Source organism: Zasmidium cellare, assembly GCF_010093935.1.
Source record: "Zasmidium cellare ATCC 36951 unplaced genomic scaffold M409scaffold_6, whole genome shotgun sequence".
Lineage (NCBI taxonomy): Eukaryota > Fungi > Ascomycota > Dothideomycetes > Mycosphaerellales > Mycosphaerellaceae > Zasmidium > Zasmidium cellare.
Genome location: NW_022986950.1, coordinates 162,310 through 174,958, shown reverse-complemented (window position 1 = coordinate 174,958; position 12,649 = coordinate 162,310). Strand labels below are relative to the sequence as shown.

Below are 12,649 nucleotides of genomic sequence, written 5' to 3'. Positions count from 1 at the left end.
TTTCGAAAGAACCCATATCAAGACCAGGACAGCTCTGCCGCAGCCGATGCGAGATAGGCCAGGCCGCCAGAGCAGATTATCGAATGTATAGCTGAGGGAAGCTCCTACGAGACAACTTATCGCGACAGACAGTCTCCAGTATTGAAGCACTACAGTCGACTGTCGAGCAGTATGGAGTCTCAGGAGAAGCAGAGCAGAACTCAGTATTGGGCCAAACGGTTGGAGTGCCCTGTCGACGAAGATGCTGGATATCACAACACTTTCGTACGTCAAGCTGCCAGCTCTCCTTGGGCGAAGAGTACATGCTGACGATTGACAGTGGTGCAACAGAGACCTCATCCCGATCCCTCCATCCCGCCAAACGGTACGATGTCGTCGCCTCCCTATATGCGTTCAGCTTCAACTGATAAAGTCTACAGTGGACATGGCAAGGCTACGCCGGCTACTGGGTAATCGCAGGCATAAACACCACAGCCTGGACCTCCGGCTCCTCACTCCTCTCCCTCGGCCTCTCCGTCCCACAAGCCATGGGCGTGATGGTCGGCGTATCCCTCATCAGCGCCCTCATCGCCGTCCTCGCAGGCTGGCCGGGCTCCCACCAACACCTCGGCTTCACCGTCCTCTGTCGCGCCTCGTGGGGCATGCGCGGAGGCTTCTGGCCCGTCATTAACCGCATCATGACGGCGATCATCTGGTTGGGCATCCAGATGTACTGGGGTGGACAGGCTATCAAGATTATCCTTGGGGCGGTGATTGGGCCGAAGTTTGTGTTTTGGAGGAATACGTTGCCGGCGGGGGCGAATGTGGATACGGCGAGTTTGGTGAGCTTTTTTGTGTTTCTGGTGGTTTTCTTGCCGTGTTTGATGGTGCCGCCGGAGAGGTTGCAGATGCCGTTTAGAGTAAGTTCCGACCCCCTTTCGCCAGTCCTGCAGATAGGCTGACCTGTCTTTAGGTGACCTTCGTCATGATCACCCTGACCATGTTCGGAATCCTAGGCTGGGCAATAGGTACAAACGGCGGTCCAGGTCCTCTCCTCCATACCCCAGCAACAGCGAAAGGAAGTGCTCTCTCCTGGCCCGCACTCTTCGGCCTCCAATCCATCGTGGGCTCCCAAGCCTCAGGCTGCCTAGGGCAATCCGATTGGACCAGATATGCAAAGACCCCAAACGCCGCTCTCTTCGGCCAGCTCGTAGCAGCGCCCATCATGATCTGCGTGACGGCCGTCTGCGGTCTCCTGATCACATCGGCCACCGCGGAAATCTATGGCGTCTACCTCTGGAACCCCTTCGAACTGCTTCTACACGTCCAGCAGACCTCTCTAACGGCAGACTGTCGAGCTGGGACGTTCTTCGCGGGACTCGGCTTCCTCTGCAGCCAGCTCGCCCTCTGCATCGTCCTCAACTGCGTCAGCGCAGGCATGGATCTCGCGGCGCTCTGTCCGAAATGGATCAACATCCGCCGAGGAGGCTACTTCATCTCCATCATCGCCATTGCCATCTGTCCATGGCAGTATGTGTCAAAGCCTTCGACCTTCATCACCGTGCTGAGTGGCTGGTCAGTCTTCCTCTCCCCAATGACAGGGATCGTGGTCAGCGACTACTTCCTCGTGCGAAGACGGAATTACCACCTTGGAGATCTGTACACTGGCAATCGCTCATCTGCATACTACTACTGGCATGGCTTCAACTGGCGTGGCTTCACCGCTTGGATCATGGGCATCTGGCCGACGCTCCCGGGCTTCGCGAGGTCGATTCAAGAAGTCAGCAACAACAACGGCTGGGATCACATATACCAGATCACTTACTTCTACGGCTTCTTCTCGGCGTTGCTGATCTACTGGGCACTGCACACATTCTTCCCCGTACCGAAACAAACCGGCAGCTCGCCGTTTGAATTGGCGGAGCACGTACAGATGTTGTACAGCGCTGAGGGTGACTCTCAGAGGGAGGTGGAAACAATTGAGGCAGAGAGACTGAAGGTTGATGTTTAATCGCTTTCAATACGACTTCTGTCAACAGCCGTGAGTCATGTCATCCGACACAATGCTTCATGTGATGCTTTGCACAATGCTGTGTCGTTCCCTGATGCAGTCCATTCCACTAAACGCCGTCTTGCCCAAGGGTATCTCGTACAGTACAATGCTTGATCCTGAACTCTGTGAAGGGCACATTCACTAAGTCCACTTCTCTCTCAGCTTCCTCACTTTCTTCTCCCTGTTGGCCCTGTTGTACTCCTGGATCTGCCTCTTGGACGGCACTTGGTTCTTGCGTTCCTCCTTGAGGGAACGACCGTCGTGGGCGTTGGCTGCGGCCTCTGGGTCGAAGAAAGCATTCATCTGCCGGCCTGCTTTGGCGGAGTCGCTGTGGCGCTCAGGTCCAAGACCAGCACGTTGGGCATGACCCGTGAAGCGGTTGAGAGCCATGGTCGACTCGTAGCTGGCGGTGCCACCGGGGCTAGTCGCGTCGGCCTGGCTGGCTTGAGCCGCCTCTTCAGCCCGCTTCTGCTCGTGCCACTTGGCGTAATGCGCATTTGCATCGTATGTTCCGTGGACGGCAGGGATGTACCCATAGTAGTCGTCTGGAACCTTGATTCCTATGTAGTGCATCATCGTTAGTACTGCATGAAGTCGAACGTCATTGCTCACTTACCCTTCGCCTTGGCTTTGGCTCTGGCTGGCTCCTGCAGCCCGGCAGCGACGTCTGCATCTTGGGTGTTGGCGTCGAAGAGCCAGTACGGCTCATCGGGCTCGGCCCACGTCGAGACTTGGGTGTCCTTGTGGACGAAGTACGAGTACTTCGCCCCGGACTCGTCGACGCTCGTGCATTTGTACATCAGGTACTTGCCCTTCTTGACGTGCTGTTAGTATGGGTGGGTCAAATGAAAGTGTATGTGACAAAGGAAAGGCTCCAGGTCCAGATCCAGTGGCAGGCGGCACTGGCATTGGCAATGGGCATTGGCATGATGTCGTGTGACGTGGCATTGGCAGTATCGTTGGCATTATCGTTCCGATGGCATGGCAGAGTGTTGTGGTCCACGGATTGCTGAAGTCAGTGCAACAAGGGAGACAGAAAAAGAGTATGAAGCCCAGTACAACGACGGCGCGTTGATCGGGCGAGCATGCAACTCACCAAGTCCTGCTCGTCTGGCTCAGTCTTCTTGACCTTGCCCTTGGAAGCAGCTGGGTTACCCTGCGCATACTGCACGTTAGCAAGCGATGAAAGATTAAAGATGTTTACGAGTCGGTGCCACCAAGGCAGCGTAGGAGTCGCGGCGACGGCGAGACGCTGGATCAGGCTGTTGCTGAGCCTGACGCAATGTGCTTGTACTCAGGTCATGGACGGCAACGGTGCGCGACCATTCGTGAGAGCAGCAACTCACCTCCTCGGCTTGCGAGACCGGGGTCTTGACGTTGGCGTCGTCGCGCTGGTCGTTGGCGGTGTCGGAGATACTAGCGGGTGGGCTGCTGCTCTTGTTGCTGGCGGCGCCCTTGATCTTGAACTCAGGTTCCTCTGAAGCCATGTTGGCGGTAGGTGATGTGCCGCTGAGGAATGTTGGCTTGTCTTGTTTTGGTCGTGTCGTGTCGAGAGGCGAAGCGGAACTTTGAAGCTGAAGTGGCTGCCAAGACCGCCAAGCTGAACAAAAGTCGTGACATGATCACGTGTTTCGCATTGTTCCTCGCCATTCACTTTCACATGTGAACTACACTCACTCGGCAAAGAGTACGAAAAATCCTGTTTCAACGTCTTGGACAACGTCAGGCTTGTTCAAACATTCGAAGACGAGGATGATCTCGCCCTCATGACCGGTCCCACCAGTTCCCTACCGCCAGCCACCACGTAGCTCTAGCTTGACACGTCAACGAGCAACTAATCTTCACCTCCTATTCTACAATGTTGCGAGCATGGCCCAACCAGTGCTCGTAAGAGCCTATACGGACAGCAGACCTTCAACGGCTGCCGGATCGATCAACACTGGACGAGCCCAAGCACTCCCAGCCATTTCGTCTTTCGCCTTTGCCGATATACTACGCGCCGCCGACTGTCCAGACTTCCAAATAGCTATTGACGGCATTGCCGAGATTGCAGCAAAGAATCGAATGAGCCTTGCCGATGAATACGCATCCCATCTGCCTCCCCTTGGTGAAATCACCGCAGCGACTTCGTCTAGCGTGAGGCCGCATCTCTATCGACCAAGTGGAGGCATGCGAAGAGCATTGACGAGCGTGCCTGAGGCAAGCTCTAGCAGCAGCGAAGGAAGTCGCAAAAGCAAGAAGAGAGGCAGTATCTTCAGCTTCCGAAAGCAGACGATCCAGCAAAGCAAGCCAATGCGGCGTATGCGGATTGGCAGCATGGGGAGGACAGTCCCCGTTGGCACGACTACAGCTCTCGCTGCTGAAGCTTGGTCACATCCTGAGCATACGAGGACTTCTTCGGAAACAACTATCACGGCCGTGCCTTCGCGGCCAACGACCCAGGCAAGGACATCGAGCGCGGCTGAGTCAAGTCTACAGCGTCTGCTCGCAGAACGACAAGGACCTACAGATGGCTGAACCGTTTAAAGCTACAAGATGGTTTGAAATGGTTTGCAGTCTGAGACTCGACTCAACACCAACACCGCTTTCAAGTAATCCGTGACAACCAAGCGCAGCCGACCGCATCTCACGGATGAACGACGAAGCAATCTCATTTGGACTTCACGTAGCTGATCAGGTCAAGTTTTGCCGCCTTTGCTTGACACGAGCGTGCTACACTACACCTTTGCGTATCCAACGTCCCTCGAAACTGGCATAACCACTTCCTAACGACAGTTGATGCGCGCTATATTCACCAACCCATCAATGCTTGGGCAGCTCGAAACAGGATCGGAACGACAACTACGAGGCAAGACGGTATGCTTCGAACATGACAGACGGTCACTCGAGACGGAGTACAATGCTGTCACTCTGATGCGAGTTTCATCCTGCTATTCGCACACCACGACCAACTTGTACAGCGTTACGGGTTTGATACGTGCAACAAGTACTTGCTGGTCGGGACACCTCCCGATTCCTGTATTCCCACACGAGAGTCACCTGTGGACTTGCAGGCCGAGCTGATGGGACCTCACACTTCGAGCTGTCCAAATATCTGTGGACTGGAGCTTACAAATTTGTGGTTCTGCTTCTGTCTTCCCCGCCTTCGGTACCCATTCCCGTTGCCACGAGAAGAAAGGTGAAGTATTAAGATAATACATCAGATTCAAACAACTGTACGACGCTGCATCGACTCCGGCCCAAGTACCTGACACAGAAAGTCACGAAAGTCATCGAACATGGTCCAAGTCAAGAGCTACAAACTACCCCCAACGACGCTAATCCCCAACTCCCCTTACCCACTCCTCCACTACCCAGGCCTTCTATCAGGAGAAGCGCTCAAACCCGACCAAATCCACGAAAAGCTCGCCCAAAACGGCTGGACAACCCACTGGATCTTCCGATATGGCCCAACGCAAAAATCCCACTACCACTCCGGCGCCCACGAATGCATGACCGTGCTAACAGGCACGGCGACAATCCGCTTCGGCGTCGCAGACACAACCGACGACCTCGAAGAAAGCACCCACGGCTCCGGCCGCGAACAAGGCGGCATCGAAGTCCAAGCCAAAGCCGGCGACGTCTTCATCCTCCCCGCCGGAACCGCGCACAAAACCCACGACACCACCCCAGCGGAATTCGCCTTACTCACACCAGGCAAAGGCAAAGGCATCGAAGCCGAGGACCCCAAGAAAGCCCTGAGCGAGATCAAACTAGATGGGTTCTGCATGATCGGGGCGTATCCCAAGGGGAGTCTCTGGGATTTCGCGGAGGGGCAGGAGAACGATGGGCATTTCAAGGAGGTTTGGGCCACGCCTAAGCCGGAGAGGGATCCTTTGCTTGGGGATGCAAAGGAGGGGTTGGTTGGACTTTGGGTGGATCATGAGGCTGCGCCGAAGAGGACGAGCAAGTTGTGATGTGGGAGAAAGCTGCTCTGCCCTCGTCTTTGCTAGCGTGGAGGAGCAAGAGAGTTTGAGGGCGCGTCCGCCGCCTTTTCATGAGAACGTTCCATGAATGATCCACGAACATAGTCTGGCCCACTCGCAGAGCATGGTTTCTATTGCTTACTGAATCTGTTGTTCTTCTAAGCTATCACGACGTACGATCTTATGTCCAGTGATTCTCTTATTCCCGTGTAGAAGCACCACTCCTTCGTCGGCCCGACGATCCTACACCAATCTTTGGAGATGGCCATTGAGTTCTATGCACTATTCTGCCTCTTTGGCTGTACGAAGTAATGGCTGAGAGATGACGTTTGACGAAAGCCGAGAATACGGACTTGCGAGTTCGAGCAACGATACTTAATATTCTCAAGAGCCACAATGCAGCGCCTTGAGGCGAGTATTGTCTAACCAGCCTGCTCAGAACCACGTCTTTCGATATGGCACAACCAAAAACCACACCTCAATGGACTATCTCGCCGGCCAACGGCCTCGAAAGCCTCCACCTCGACTCCTCGGTCCCGCTGCCATCCCTCTCGGAAACAGACTGTCTCATAGAAATCGAAGCCATCTCCCTGAACTACCGCGATGTCGCCATTCCCACAGGCCGCTACCCCATGGCGCACAAGGACAACGTAGTCCCCTGCTCCGACGGCGCCGGGAAAGTCATAGCCACAGGGTCCAAAGTGAAACTGCACAGCGTGGGCGACGCAGTATGCACATTGTTCAATCAGGGACATCTCTCGGGGTTCATGACACCGGCGATTAGGAAGACGAGTCTGGGGAGTCAGAATGATGGGGTTCTGAGGCGGTATGCAGTGTTTCCGGAGACGGGGCTGGTTCCTGCGCCAAAGAGGTTTTCGATGTTGGAGGCTTCGACGTTGCCTTGTGCGGCGGTCACGGCTTGGAATGCGCTGACGGGGGTTGCTGGGAGGACTATCCAGGAGGGCAACTATGTTCTTGTTCAAGGGACTGGTGGGGTCAGCCTTTTTGCCGCACAGATTGCTCTCGCGATGGGTGCCAAAGTCATCGCCACGACGTCCACGAACGAGAAGGCCGCTGAGCTCAAGAATTTCGGAGTCCACCACATCATCAACTACAGAGAAGATGCAAACTGGGGTGAGACCGCCCGCAGCTTGACTCCGAACTCCGAAGGTGTACACCATATCATCGAAGTCGGCGGAGAGACGACCATGGCGCAATCACTCAAAGCCATCCGGTACGAAGGTGTAATCTCCCTGATTGGCTTCTTAGGCGGCAAGCCGGGCGAGCAAAAGACAAGTTATGAGGACTGTCTGAAAGCGATATGTCTCGTCCGCGGCATCAGTGTCGGCTCCAGAGACCAGTTCGTTGCCATGAATGAGTTCATTGACAAGTATGATATCAAGCCGGTGATCGACAAGCGTGTATTCGGCTTCGAGGAGGCGCGGGAGGCGTATCAGTATATGCTGGATGCGAAGCACTGGGGCAAGATTTGCATCAAGGCCGCCGGAGTGTCGTAGTGCTAGTCCAATCTCGAGGTGGTCGCTTGAATTGATTCCTGGTGAGGCAAAGACTTCAGCCACCCTTCAGCACTTTGACACCCTCTTCTTCGGCACCAATGTCAGCGTAGATCTTCACGATCGCCAGTATAGCATCAGGCGCTTTCGCCGCCTTTGCCTGCTTCAGCGCTGCAGACAGGTCGAGTAACAGCGTGCTCCCTATCTTCTCGAGCCTCGAGCCTTGAGATACCAGAAAAGGATGACTTGGTCCAATGCGATCCATCAGTCTCGTAATCAGTATGTATTGAGTCGCGTGACGTTTCAGCTTCTTGAGAGGTATCGATGGAGTGCTTGCACCAGCTGCCGGATCATCTGTGTCTTCGTCTTCTTCGTCATCGTCATCGAGGTCTTCCTCTGCTCTGGATGTGATTCCAAGGCGCTGCTCGAGCTCCCCGATCTGTTCATGTACTTCCAGTAGAGATCTCCCCACTGCAACGTCTCTTCTGATCGCTTTCCGTTCCTTGACCAAGCCTCCCACCTCATCCGCTCTTTCTCGCACCCCCCTTTTGATGCCTTCTACGTCTCTTTGAAACCCAAGCAACCCCACTCTGACCTCTTCCACCTTCTCCTCGCCGCCTTTCAAATCGCTTCCTAGACTTAAGAACTCCTCGTAGTTTCCATTGACCAGGTCCAGCAATTCCTTATTCAGAAGTTGGCTTCTTTGGCGAAGGTCGGATCTGAGATCTTCAAGAGTTTGATGGCGATTCCGTAGCGTAGAGAGGTACGTTTGTGGGTCGAAGTCTGGAGCTACGAAGTCATTGCGTGGAAGTTCGCCTGGATATGGCAGCGTGTCTTCATCATCATCTGAGGAGTAGGTCGAGTACGCGTTGGCGGGCGTTGAGGTAGGCGAGATTGAAGACGAAGGTAATTCGAATTTACTCATTTTGAGCGTGGAATACTCATAACCTGAACGAGGGTGTTTGGTTGTCTTGCATAGAGCACCGCATTCAGCAGCAGAGTGAAGTCGTACATATGTGCCTCAGGCCAACATTTATCTTGGCTCCCCCGAACTTCCGCAACGACACCCAGACTGGACGAAGACAACACCAACCACCAACTCTCATCCGCCGCACACCGCAGCAATGGCCGCCTCTCGCTACTGTCCGTCGTGTCTTTCAGCAGTCTCCAGATCGATACCGCAGACGCGAATCAACCCAATCCAAACGCCGTCCTTCCTCCTCCCTTTTCATCAAATCCGCACCGCAGTCCAATCCGCCAATGCCGCGAAATACAAACGTAAAGGCAAGGACCAGCCTGCAAATCAGCGACGAAAGAAGGGGCGGACGACATACTATACTGCAGATCTCAAAAATGCATTGCAATTCTCTTTGCTAGACGCGATGCGGTATGTGAACTCATAGATCACGAATGGGTGACGAACATCAATTGCTCATTTGCATTAGGTATCTTAAAGCCGCAGAAGTTGGTCGCCCACCCGCATCAGCAAAGTACGAGCTACACGTGAAGCTCAAGACTCCCAAGAACGGCGCAGTCGTCCGAAACCGACTGCGATTACCCCATCCCGTCAAGACCGACCTTCGAATTTGTGTAATCTGCCCTTCGGATAGCAAGCAAGCACAGGCGGCGCGAGACGCAGGTGCGGTGTTGGTTGGGGAAGAGGAGGTGTTTGATCTGGTGAAGGAGGGCAAGATTGAATTTGATCGATGTATATGCCATCAGGACAGCCTGCCGAAGCTCGCGAAGTCAGGTATTGCCAGAATACTTGGTCCACGAGGGTTGATGCCATCCGCGAAGACGGGGACGGTTGTCAAAGATGTCGCCACTTCAGTGAGAGACATGGTCGGCGCATCAGAGTACAGAGAGCGGGCTGGAGTCGTGCGACTGGGCATTGGTCAATTGGCGTTTACGCCTGAGGAGATGCAGAAGAACATTCGAACGGCTATCGACAGCATTAAGAAAGACATAGCAGGTGTTGCCGATCGAACGCCAAAGGACATACATGAGGTGGTCCTGAGCAGCACCAATGGCCCAGGCTTTAGCTTGAGTGGAGAGATAAGAGGACCAAACAGCCCGCCGTCAAAGGACTTAGCCGTGAAAGACGAAGCGGTGGCATAGAGAAGGATGACGACCGTATCAATATCGATGTATTATACTCAGCAAAGCTCGCATGGTCCCAGATCTTGACGACATGCTACCGCCATTTCCAGCGTTCCCATTCAGGGGCTTGAAGAGGGCTTTGCATACTGAGCATCAACTCACAGTCATCCACATATGGAATCTCAGTACTGTTTGCTTGCCAACTGGGAAACAAGCGAGGATCATCCGAGCACAGCGGGAACCCCTCCAAGATTCGCCAAGCCCTGTGTCACACGACCTGGAATGTAAGTGAATGACTTTCACTCTCACCTGCGAGAAGTGAAGCTTGGCGTTCCAGATTCATTTCCATTCAACCGCACCGTTCAACCGCCAACACTCTGCGAACCTCGACGATTCCAACCTTCTTCGCACCAAGCAAATTCTGCACTCAAGGCGTAAGCGACAGGGCACCATCCCACATTGCAGGGGTACTAACGAGACACCCCATCTGCAGGAAGTTTGCCGCCAAAAACGCCACATCACGAGAGCGTGCAGATCAGTTCTTCACGATGCGGACCAAGACCGAAACCGCGACGGCGACAGTCACACGTTTCGCGATAGATCCTCCCATGGCGACTCAACCCTCGATCCACATCGGCTCGTTCAACGATGCCATTCAACATGTCGGCGCCCCGGCTTTCGGCTCGACCATCATGTTTCTTACGACTGCTATTGCTGTCTTCCTCTCCACGGCAGCGGTGACCTATCTCCTGCTGCAATCCAAGGGCCCTTTGATGAAGGTGTACTCGGGTCAGAAGGCCAGCTCCGCACAGCAGAGCCCCGAGCAGGACAAGAAGGTTGCACTGGAGTATGCGAGGATGGTGACTCTCTGTCATGTGCTCGTCATCTTCGTGCTGGTTGTGCGGACGAGGGAGGGACTGGTCACACTTGCGCCTGTGGCGTATGAGGTATGTGCATTGATCTTGGGCATCGAGGCGGCGGTTTGCGTGGTTGCGGGTGCTATTTGGGGCGTTGTGAAGATGGTGGAGTATGGAGAAGCGGGTGCGAAGGCGAAAGGGGCTTGAGAAGGGTGTCTTCGCGAGACGAGGATGAATGGAGAAGAGCACGGACAGAGGAATGCATGAGACGACGATCCCGCGAGCCTCGATTCGAACGAATACCCTCGAGCGAATCACCGTACTGCGACTCAATTACAACAAAGCGTTACAAGACCTCAAATCTTCCCCTTCCTCCCATCCTCCGCGATCTTCAACACCGGCTTCAGATCCGCCGCACGCTCATACAAGCCTCCAAGCCCAGCCTTCCGTCCACGCTCATCCTCCAGCCGAAACCACTCCTCCGCAGACTTAATCCGCTTCGGATGGATCCTATCCAACAACGCATAATCCCGCCTAACAACCCCCTGGTTCCCACCCGAGAACTTCCACAGATTCCAGAACCCCGTGAAATTCTCCCGCATGCTCAGCGTCGCGAGATCATTCACATCGGCGTTGTACCCAGCAGGTCGGGAGGCTCCAGCGGATAAGGGGCCGGTCTTCCAGTACGAGTCGAGGTCGGTGTCGACGTACTTGGCGGGTTTGCCGGTTACGGCGGTGAAGGCTTTGGCGAGCTCGTGGTAGTCGACGTGTTCGATGGCGACTTCGAGGTCCATGCCGTTGGCTTCGGATTGGTGGTCGAAGAGCCAGCGGACGTAGTGGGCGCAGTCTTCGAGGGAGACGTGCGGCACGGCGCCCTGATTGAAATGTCAGCAACAGTTTCGTTACCCACTTTGCGAAACGAGGGTATTGTCACTTACCTGGCCCAGAGGTACTCTCCAAACCACGACACCATCCTCAACAACCGGGCTCATCGGCGTCGATTTACCCAGCGTCATCTGGATATACGGCCCCGTCGTGAAGATAGCAGCACCCATCTTCTTGCCATTATCCTTCGTCTGCTGCAAGATCCACTCCGCAATCCTACCTTTCCCATCATAATGCCCCGTGCGGAACTTAGGATCGTACCCACCCCTGATCAAACCAACACCGTCAGCCCAAAACTTCACACAACCAGAAACAAAGACATGGACAACGACTCACTTCTTATATCCATAATCCAAATTCCCATACACAAAAAACCTCACCCCCTCCTCAATCGCCAACTCATACGCCCTCATCGCCCAGAACATCTCCGTCTTCTCGCCGGAGTTGAAGCCATCGATGTTCACGAACGCGTACTCGCATCCGCGGAAGCCCTTGCGGAGGTCGTCCTCATTAGCGAAGGTGCCTTGGACGAGCTCGACGTTGCCGAGATCGAGGAGGCTTCGTGCGCGGGAGGAGTTGAGGTCCCGGGTGAGGACGCGGGTTGTGTAGGCGCCGTCGGAAACGAGGCCTTGGATAACGGGGATGCCTTGGGCGCCGGTGCCGCCGACGACGAAGACTTTGGGGGCCATTTTCTTGTTATGTATTTGTTTGTCGTTGGATTGGTTGTTGTGTGTGCTATTGGAATAAGTGAGATCCTTCTCGATTGATATACCCCTTCCCCTAGACCCCTATCGTCATAGCTGGCCGCGAGGCTGAGGGTTACAACGATGTATAATCAGCTTGCAGCGGCGAGGCCTGAGTAGCTGGTCTATCGCCACAGTACAAGACAACTTTTAGGGGATCATAGCTGGTTCTGGCGTTGTGTATACAAAAGGCGACGGCCGAGAAAGCCGATTACTGATCCATGTGAGTGAATGTATTGTGTCACGTGCAAGGTTGATGAGTGATCACTCAGGTGATTTCACAGTCGTCGTAACTGGCCGATATCGTTGCTGGCATAGTCTTTGAGACTACGGACGAGAAGACATGCTTCGCCCGAGAACGCTGGTGGTTCGCTCAGATACAGACGGCGATTGATGGTCACATTTCCGATTGGAGGCATTAGACAGAGAGATGAATGGTTGAGATGAGTTCGCGAACGAAGGTACTCCTGAAATTGACTTGACATTTTGAACTTTTGCATTCTTCCCAGCAGCAATGTGACTTTTCTTTAGACCTCCCGCCCGCAACACGAGC

The 12,649-nt window shown here is 54.4% G+C and overlaps 9 protein-coding genes across 9 annotated transcripts; 6 read left to right on the top strand and 3 right to left on the bottom strand.

Annotated features, from left to right (window-relative positions):
• Window positions 1-171: 171 nt before the first annotated feature.
• On the top strand, window positions 172-1,990 carry M409DRAFT_63854 (uncharacterized protein; the record flags this gene model as incomplete). Its single annotated transcript, XM_033815803.1, has 4 exons — window positions 172-264; window positions 320-364; window positions 420-899; window positions 953-1,990. The coding sequence occupies 4 exons, from the start codon at window positions 172-174 to the stop codon at window positions 1,988-1,990; spliced, it is 1,656 nt and encodes a 551-aa protein (XP_033671682.1).
• A 183-nt stretch (window positions 1,991-2,173) lies between these two features.
• Window positions 2,174-3,519, bottom strand: M409DRAFT_18766 (uncharacterized protein; the record flags this gene model as incomplete). Its single annotated transcript, XM_033804638.1, has 4 exons — window positions 2,174-2,592; window positions 2,649-2,847; window positions 3,129-3,188; window positions 3,379-3,519. 4 exons carry the CDS (start codon window positions 3,517-3,519, stop codon window positions 2,174-2,176), a joined length of 819 nt encoding a protein of 272 aa, XP_033671681.1.
• A 382-nt stretch (window positions 3,520-3,901) lies between these two features.
• On the top strand, window positions 3,902-4,549 carry M409DRAFT_51047 (uncharacterized protein; the record flags this gene model as incomplete). Its single annotated transcript, XM_033811699.1, has 1 exon — window positions 3,902-4,549. The coding sequence occupies one exon, from the start codon at window positions 3,902-3,904 to the stop codon at window positions 4,547-4,549; it is 648 nt and encodes a 215-aa protein (XP_033671680.1).
• Window positions 4,550-5,310: 761 nt separating this feature from the next.
• On the top strand, window positions 5,311-5,988 carry M409DRAFT_63852 (uncharacterized protein; the record flags this gene model as incomplete). The annotated part of the gene is made up of 1 exon (XM_033815802.1): window positions 5,311-5,988. One exon carries the CDS (start codon window positions 5,311-5,313, stop codon window positions 5,986-5,988), a length of 678 nt encoding a protein of 225 aa, XP_033671679.1.
• A 464-nt stretch (window positions 5,989-6,452) lies between these two features.
• M409DRAFT_63851 (uncharacterized protein) lies at window positions 6,453-7,514 on the top strand (the record flags this gene model as incomplete). Its single annotated transcript, XM_033815801.1, has 1 exon — window positions 6,453-7,514. One exon carries the CDS (start codon window positions 6,453-6,455, stop codon window positions 7,512-7,514), a length of 1,062 nt encoding a protein of 353 aa, XP_033671678.1.
• Window positions 7,515-7,569: 55 nt separating this feature from the next.
• On the bottom strand, window positions 7,570-8,436 carry M409DRAFT_18762 (uncharacterized protein; the record flags this gene model as incomplete). Its single annotated transcript, XM_033804637.1, has 1 exon — window positions 7,570-8,436. One exon carries the CDS (start codon window positions 8,434-8,436, stop codon window positions 7,570-7,572), a length of 867 nt encoding a protein of 288 aa, XP_033671677.1.
• Window positions 8,437-8,635: 199 nt separating this feature from the next.
• Window positions 8,636-9,629, top strand: M409DRAFT_63849 (uncharacterized protein; the record flags this gene model as incomplete). The annotated part of the gene is made up of 2 exons (XM_033815800.1): window positions 8,636-8,898; window positions 8,957-9,629. The coding sequence occupies 2 exons, from the start codon at window positions 8,636-8,638 to the stop codon at window positions 9,627-9,629; spliced, it is 936 nt and encodes a 311-aa protein (XP_033671676.1).
• A 52-nt stretch (window positions 9,630-9,681) lies between these two features.
• M409DRAFT_18760 (uncharacterized protein) lies at window positions 9,682-10,675 on the top strand (the record flags this gene model as incomplete). Its single annotated transcript, XM_033804636.1, has 3 exons — window positions 9,682-9,895; window positions 9,949-10,045; window positions 10,105-10,675. The coding sequence occupies 3 exons, from the start codon at window positions 9,682-9,684 to the stop codon at window positions 10,673-10,675; spliced, it is 882 nt and encodes a 293-aa protein (XP_033671675.1).
• Window positions 10,676-10,824: 149 nt separating this feature from the next.
• Window positions 10,825-12,042, bottom strand: M409DRAFT_63848 (uncharacterized protein; the record flags this gene model as incomplete). The annotated part of the gene is made up of 3 exons (XM_033815799.1): window positions 10,825-11,343; window positions 11,407-11,620; window positions 11,690-12,042. The coding sequence occupies 3 exons, from the start codon at window positions 12,040-12,042 to the stop codon at window positions 10,825-10,827; spliced, it is 1,086 nt and encodes a 361-aa protein (XP_033671674.1).
• Between the last annotated feature and the right edge of the window lie 607 nt (window positions 12,043-12,649).